This window comes from Micropterus dolomieu, linkage group LG03 (genome assembly GCF_021292245.1).
Source record: "Micropterus dolomieu isolate WLL.071019.BEF.003 ecotype Adirondacks linkage group LG03, ASM2129224v1, whole genome shotgun sequence".
NCBI lineage: Eukaryota > Metazoa > Chordata > Actinopteri > Centrarchiformes > Centrarchidae > Micropterus > Micropterus dolomieu.
This window is the reverse complement of record NC_060152.1, coordinates 1,273,943-1,281,474: the sequence shown is the minus strand read 5'-3', so window position 1 is coordinate 1,281,474 and position 7,532 is coordinate 1,273,943. Positions and strand designations below refer to the sequence as shown.

The 7,532-nt window shown below is 38.5% G+C and overlaps 2 protein-coding genes across 2 annotated transcripts in view; both read right to left on the bottom strand.

Annotated features, from left to right (window-relative positions):
* atp2c1 (ATPase secretory pathway Ca2+ transporting 1) overlaps nt 1-7,532 on the bottom strand; it is a 111,817-nt gene that overhangs the window by 48,888 nt on the left and 55,397 nt on the right. The gene's annotated exons all lie outside the window — the stretch shown is intronic.
* LOC123968753 (protein DEK-like) lies at nt 1,129-4,832 on the bottom strand. Its single transcript, XM_046045688.1, has 5 exons — nt 4,519-4,832; nt 3,606-3,767; nt 3,059-3,157; nt 2,146-2,255; nt 1,129-1,256 (listed from the first exon to the last, which is right to left on the bottom strand). Exons 2-5 carry the CDS (start codon nt 3,727-3,729, stop codon nt 1,158-1,160), a joined length of 432 nt encoding a protein of 143 aa, XP_045901644.1. The 5' UTR covers nt 3,730-3,767; nt 4,519-4,832; the 3' UTR covers nt 1,129-1,157.

Below are 7,532 nucleotides of genomic sequence, written 5' to 3'. Positions count from 1 at the left end.
AGACTCGAGCTTTATGTGCAACGTAAACAAACAAAGCAGCATGTAACCTTTCAGACCCACTGCAACTACAGCACCGCTGCTGAACATTTAACGCTACATCCTGTTGCCTCCTTCTGTCTGTGTTGAGAAACTGTTGCCAGCTGTAAAACACTAACATTTATAACATCAGCAGCTTATAGACTTTCAGGACTCACATTTTTAATAACACTGTATGAGAGATGTTCTCAATTTCTTTCCATTATTTTCACTAAAACTTATACGTGTGGATGAGAGTTGATGACAGTAACAGATCAGTTTATTCCCCTCCTTAATAACAATTTCCCCTGGAGGATAAATTAAGTTAATATTCCTCTTATATTAATAATACTTAGATAATATAGAAATATTATTATTATTAATGTAATTAATTAATTAATGTAAGTCAATACTAGTTTTGTGAAATTAATTAATGCATAATAATCGTAAAACCGTGATTATTCCTCTGACTATGATCTGAATCTGTAATTGTTGCATCCCTACTCATTTGTTATGTGAACAAAGCATGAAGAAGAGATTCCTTCTGTTTCCAGTCCTGCACCATGGCAGACCGCAGCAAACGCTCCAAAGTTTGACTTAGCTTCACTAAAACAGAGAACGCAACAAAATGCACCAGCTGCAGTAAGGAGGTTTGGTGCGAGGCAGGAAGCAGCTCCAACATGACGAAGCTTTTACTTCAACACGGCGTGAATCTGAAGGAACGCTTCACCGTGTTCAACGTGTCGCGCTCTCCCAGCTACAGTGACGCCCCAGATCCAGCTAACGCTAACAGTAGCAACATCTCAGGTACAAAACACCTTTTATACTGAAGGGAAACCAGTGATGGCTACAAATGATTCAATAGATATTTCTCTTAGAGACGAGTCCCCAGAGACGCCCCTCTAGGACGGAGACTCCTTTCACTTTAGCCATGATGGGGGAGATGAGCGAGGAGGAAGAGGATGAAGGTCACCGAGTGCTGACAAGATCTGTGGTGAAGGGGTTGGAACTAGAATTGAGATTTGATAAGTAGAATCAGCATACATTTCTAAAAGAAATTATTAATTCATCGTTTTTTTATCTTTTTGAAAAAGAAAACCCAAATCACTTCCACTTCTTTCTCTCCGTCTCTGCCCAAAAACTTACTTGAGAAGTTTTTCACGTTTTTTGGTGTACTGTTCGCTGTCTGCGTCAAAAGGAAAGCCGTTAAACAGACGCAAGTTCTTCTTTAATGTGGCCATCTGTTAAAAGGGGCAAACAAAAAGTTAACTGCTGTTAACTGCAAATATATATTAGTTTTATTTATAGCAGAGGTGGTAGTAGCCTGGTGTAACAACTAGGAATGTCACGATACCAGAAATGTAGTATTCCATACAGACACCAGTGAAATTCCACGATTCTCAATACTAAATTCGATACCACAGTAAAAAAACAAAACAATAAAATCCATGTTCTCAAAAAAATACAGCTTTAATAAAAACATGTAAACATTACAAAGAACAGCTAACAGCTGTGAAAGCTGTGAGAGGATGTCCAGGACAGATGAGGTGGTTTTATGTCAGTATATTCATAAATTGCAAGCTGTTGAAATTACAACCTTGCACTGTGCTTAATTAATTAACTTTTATTTTTACAAACTCTCAGGTGTGAAATGTTTAAGGGGGGTCATATCTATACTGGCAGTGGTTTGAGATTTCTATGTTGAAAACCAAAAAGTTATTGATATTTGTTGGATCCCCGATACCTACGGTACTAAAAAAAAGGGAGTACCGTCATGTTTTCAGAATTTTGGCATCTACTTGCTAACGAAGTATCGGGTCTTGTCACATCCTTAGTAAGAGCCGTTGGACTTCAGCACAAATATTCCACTGCGCATTTATATCAAGTTTTTAAATGAACAGTTTCTCACTGAAGGGTTGATTTAATGGCCAGTTTAAAACACGAGGTTGTGAAACAAAATGTATGTTTGTGGTCATTTTATGCTAAACACACATAAAAACAACACAAAGTAAAACCTCCCGATGCTGCCTGCTCATGCTGACCAATCACTATGATAAATCATGTAATAAAAAAAGAAAATACAGACTATCATTAACCTTCATGTCTCTGCCTGCATGTCTATGTTCGTACCTTTCCTGGTCTGTCAAACAGGATGACGTGCAGAGGTTTCAGGTCAGCGGGCTTCATCTTGGTGATCTGGTAGCCGGTGCGTGGAATGTCTCCTAATTTATCTCCACTACCTGAAAATATGCAAAAAACAAACAAGTCAAGAGTTTTCATACACATACCTGCACAAATAATTTATCTTTAAATGACAAATATCAGTCCCTCTAGGAATTTCACAATCGCAACTATTAACACAAATTCAACAAATCAACGACAATTTCAGGGCAATTTGTAATTTTGACCAATCATCGCAGCTTTTCCGCATACGTGACCCATCTTCACCTTTTCCCGTAAAATAATGTTATACGTCAGCAAACTAACTTCATCGTTTAGAAGACGCAGCAAACATGTATCATACCATTGTCTCACATTTGCCTACAAAAATAACAGTAAAGGACCGTGAAGACCAGGATCCAGATCTTCTTTACCAAAGCGAGGAAACTGTTCTGCAGAAAATTCAGTATTGTGGTCCAACATAAAGGAAATCATATATTGACAAACACTTTGCCACCGCAGAACATACGGTGAGAATGGCAGAAACACATAGAGGACGACAGACAAGACACAGGGTGCTGCATCCCGGTCAGCTGCAAGAAAGAATCACGGTAAACTGGTTTAAATATGCAGGGTTAGGGTTAGGCCCGCAACATCCTGGAGGGACTGTTTAATGATTCAACTACAATTGTAAAGGTAGAAATATCACATCTACCTTTGCAGTTTTCACTTAGTCCCACCATTTCATACTTTTTTTTTTGTTGAAAATCTGAAGCAAAATCAGGAATTTTAGACTGCAACAATCACAGAAAAGGCCGACGAAATCCTGAAGGGACAAAAATATTCATATCCCACAATCTACTGCTTAAAAGTAAATATTTACCCTCTCCAATCTTGATCTTCTCCTTTTGCTTCGGCGCTTGGAAATCGAGCCTCTCGACTGTCTTCTTCGCCCGCTTACCCTCAATGATTTCACCTGCAGCTGAGTGAGAATGAATGAAAAATAAATCTGCATTATTGGTTTCTTTAAGTCGACGACTGAGCAGTGGCTGAACAATAAAAATCCTGTTCCTGAATGAGTCACCAAAACTTTGAACTGAAGTCAACAACACTGTACAGCAGAATATATTAATACTAAGCCTGGTTAAATTTTATCCTAACAGGTATTTTATAAACTGTGACAACCAAGATTTAACAGGTGACCGCACACTGTGTGATTGGGACAATGTTAAGGAATTAGCGCCGTCAAACACTGGAGTAATTTATTAAGTGTGGTAAAATGACATTACAGGTCCAACCTAACTAAACAAATTGCCCCTTGTGGGATAAATAAAGTTGTTGAACTTGAACAACGACCACAGATGGATTTCTTCACTGACAAGTGTTATTTTAGCTGGAAGAATATATAAACAGAGGGAGTAAACCTTTACCGGATATCTTGGAGGAGCTTTTGTTAACACTCGACTGGTCTTCCTGTGACGTCTCCTGCTGGTCCTCCACTTCTTCCTCAGACACCGCAGAGCTGTCCATTGCTTCCTCAGCCACGTCACTCATATCTGCACTGCCTCCGCCTGTCCGAGTACCAATTTATCCTAACAACAGAAAGAGGATACACACATACACAAGTGTTTATAGAGCCTTTTATCCAGAGATGAATTAAGAACCACAACTCTGATCTCCTTGACATGCACAGAAATAAAGTGCTTTTATTCTTTACAATTAAGGATGTGTATTAAATTACTGAATAACTGGAAAAATATATCTGCACAGTTGGCTGGGTAGTAACTGTCACAATTCTGCAGTAAGCAAGAGCACATGCAAGAGTCTCTCTTTTATTTAAAGAGTTCTATTATTTTGACCTATGGTTAAATTGCATCTTTGAGGGCTTCAAATAATTTTTTTTTTTTTTCAGAAATTAGTCTTGTTTTGATTAGTATTTTCCGACACAATCCAAACTCAGAAATCCACTTGCTATCATTTTACAGATCTTTCAACAACATCAGCAGATATTAATCTTCTTTTAGTTAAGTTCATCATATAGTATTGATGTATTAGACGAGTGCCGAACAGTAATTTGGCTTCTAATAATTCGTTCAGTTTCAAAATTAGGCAGTGTGAAGTTGTGTTTTACCAGGTAGGAGCCTTCGTCCATAAAAAGGACAGAATTGTCAATGGAGTCTGGCAGCTTGGACAGATGAACTATAGCTAGCACTGAGGTTGACTTTCCCGTGAATCCACTTACAATAAAAGGTTTTTCCTCTCAAATTCACTCCCAACGTGTCTGTGCAAGACAGCCCTTTCAACATTTCTTAATAAACACTCGGCGTCCTATCCATATGTCACCTGTCCTCCATGCTGTCCGGGCTGATGCTGTTGATGTGTCGCTCGGTCCTTCACAATAAACGTCCGTGCGGATTGGCGGTAACTTTAACATCTCGCCGTTCAAACACGTTAGCTGTTGCTACCGCCGTTAACTTAGCTTGCTGTCAGGCTCAGGTATAAACTACAACTTCCACATTCGCTTCTCTGTGCCACCCCTGTTTTTTCTCGGTTTGTTTATAAAGAGTTTAAAACGCCGAACCGAGGCGTTAACGTTTGCTAGGAGCATAGGACCAGACAGCTAATATAGCCGCTTGCTTGCTAACGGTAGCTGACGTTGCCGTAATGTTTGTGACGTTCGCTCGCACTTGTACGGTAATTACAGAGAAATAACGATATGAGTCATTTACAAGCTGATGAAGCGATGTAACAAACTCCACGTGAATGTCACCAAATATCCTACTAGTTACCTGACGTTAGGTGAGAAGATAAAACTTTACCTGGTTGCGAACCAGCGAACTGCGTCTCATCTGTCAGTTTCTTGTTTTTGATTTCATGATGGCGGTTTATCTGGGGGGCGGGGATTATCATTGCGACCGACCCACTGATTGGACCAGAGACTGCTGACGTTATTTTTCTTCGTGTTGTCATTGGTAGATTTAACTCGTGAACGTTGCATTACTGCCCTCTCCTGTTGCTACTGGCGACATAGCAGTCTTGTAGAAAGTGGTTAGCAGACTTTGGCTTAGGCTAATAATAATAATAATAATAATAATAATAATAATAATAACAATAAACAGTGGTTGATGGAGTAGGGTAGACTGGGGTGGTTGTGACCGTTTTGACATTTCTGTCTGTATCTTCGAGCTCTTTTAAGCCTGTATGTTCAAAATGTGATAAGAACTAGTTACATGTGTCTGCTATTAAATGGTGTTACTGTTATCCCTACAACACGGACAGAAAATGCATGGTGTAGTCTCAAACACAAGGAGTAAAACATTACAATTTACCTCATAGTCTGGGTTAGTTGTAAAACACACCAGGGTGTAAATGTAATAAGGAATAAGGAAGGAAATAAGGAATATGAAAAAAAACATGATACTGAAAGCTTAAATAATTTATTTTACATAATTGTTGAGTTGTTAAGAAAAACTTGTAAAATTGTTAAGAAAAACCGTTCTCTCCCTGTGAACATGACAGGAGGTCTTACTGCATTATATTCTGTTTTGAAATGTTTGTTTGTATTTCACTTTACATAAAATAAAAACATTTCCCCGTAAATTGATGCAGAAAATTTTACCGAAGTTTAATGCTCAAGACTTTTCTGGGGGAGTCTTATCCAACACTGAAGATTTTTCAAAACACTGTTAAAATATCTTCTCATCTCCTTCTCCTAAACCCAACATTATGGTCCTGGGAGATTGTGGGATCCAAACAGACGACAGCAGCATTCAGAGCTGTAGAGAAAATCTCTGGTGCCAACCTGCCCTTTACATGTCCACAGTCAGGAAACTGTTGCCTTTAATCAATCAATAAATTTAGTTTATTCAAAAAACATTTCAAAACAAGTAAAATCATAAGAAATGATGCAGATATGTGAAAAGGGACACCCAGGTAAGCTTTATGAAGCTCGTATATAGGGGACCAGACACTTACCAAATAGAAGACATATATTACAAGTACTAACATATTGTCTGGATTAAGACAACAAATAAATAAAGTACATGCAGTATCATCTCTAACCGACATACAGATGAGCTAAACTTCCCTAATCCTAACTACAAAGATGTCATTACGTATCATTACATCAGTCTAGTTTTGGTTAAATAATAAGTAGAATCTTTTGGCAGATGGAAATAACCGGACAGTTTAAATGGATGTCAGAGCGGAAAGAAACTCTCCAGCCGTTTAGAGGATTAAAGCTTGAACATATTTTAGTAGTAACTGCTATCTTAAGCTCGTTTTTAAAGCTGATGCAGACAAAGACCTTTTTATAGAATAATTAATTTCATTCCAAAGCTGCGGACCTCTGCAAAACCACTAAAGCACCTACATTTTACGGTTTTTATCCCTTATAAGATGTTTTTTCTTTGTCTTATATGCAAGGTGGAGTGAATTGGAATAGGCTGGAAAGTCACAGAGTCCGTTGTTGAGCACATGTACTTCATTATACAATATAGAGACGCTGTGAAAATATTACATTCAGTGAGACTGTAGCTGTCAGTTTACCTTGGACCATGAAATGGCACAAATAACTTGGAGAAGTATATCGCGACAGTAATTAGTTACCATTATTCATCAGTCTTGGGCAAGATACTGAACCCCGAATAGCCCCAGTGTGTGAATGTTTGTTTCTGTTTGAGCACTTAGGCTCAGTGTGTGAATGTTAGTTTCTGTTTGAGCACTTAGGCTCAGTGTATGAATGTGTGTGAATGTTAGTTTCTGTTTGAGCACTTAGGCTCAGTGTATGAATGTTAGTTTCTGTTTGAGCACTTAGGCTCAGTGTATGAATGTGTGTGAATGTTAGTTTCTGTTTGAGCACTTAGGCTCAGTGTATGAATGTGTGTGAATGTTAGTTTCTGTTTGAGCACTTAGGCTCAGTGTATGAATGTTAGTTTCTGTTTGAGCACTTAGGCTCAGTGTATGAATGTGTGTGAATGTTAGTTTCTGTTTGAGCACTTAGGCTCAGTGTATGAATGTGTGTGAATGTTAGTTTCTGTTTGAGCACTTAGGCTCAGTGTATGAATGTGTGTGAATGTTAGTTTCTGTTTGAGCACTTAGGCTCAGTGTATGAATGTGTGTGAATGTTAGTTTCTGTTTGAGCACTTAGGCTCAGTGTATGAATGTGTGTGAATGTTAGTTTCTGTTTGAGCACTTAGGCTCAGTGTATGTGTGTGAATGTTAGTTTCTGTTTGAGCACTTAGGCTCAGTGTATGAATGTGTGTGAATGTTAGTTTCTGTTTGAGCACTTAGGCTCAGTGTATGAATGTGTGTGAATGTTAGTTTCTGTTTGAGCACTTAGGCTCAGTGTATGAATG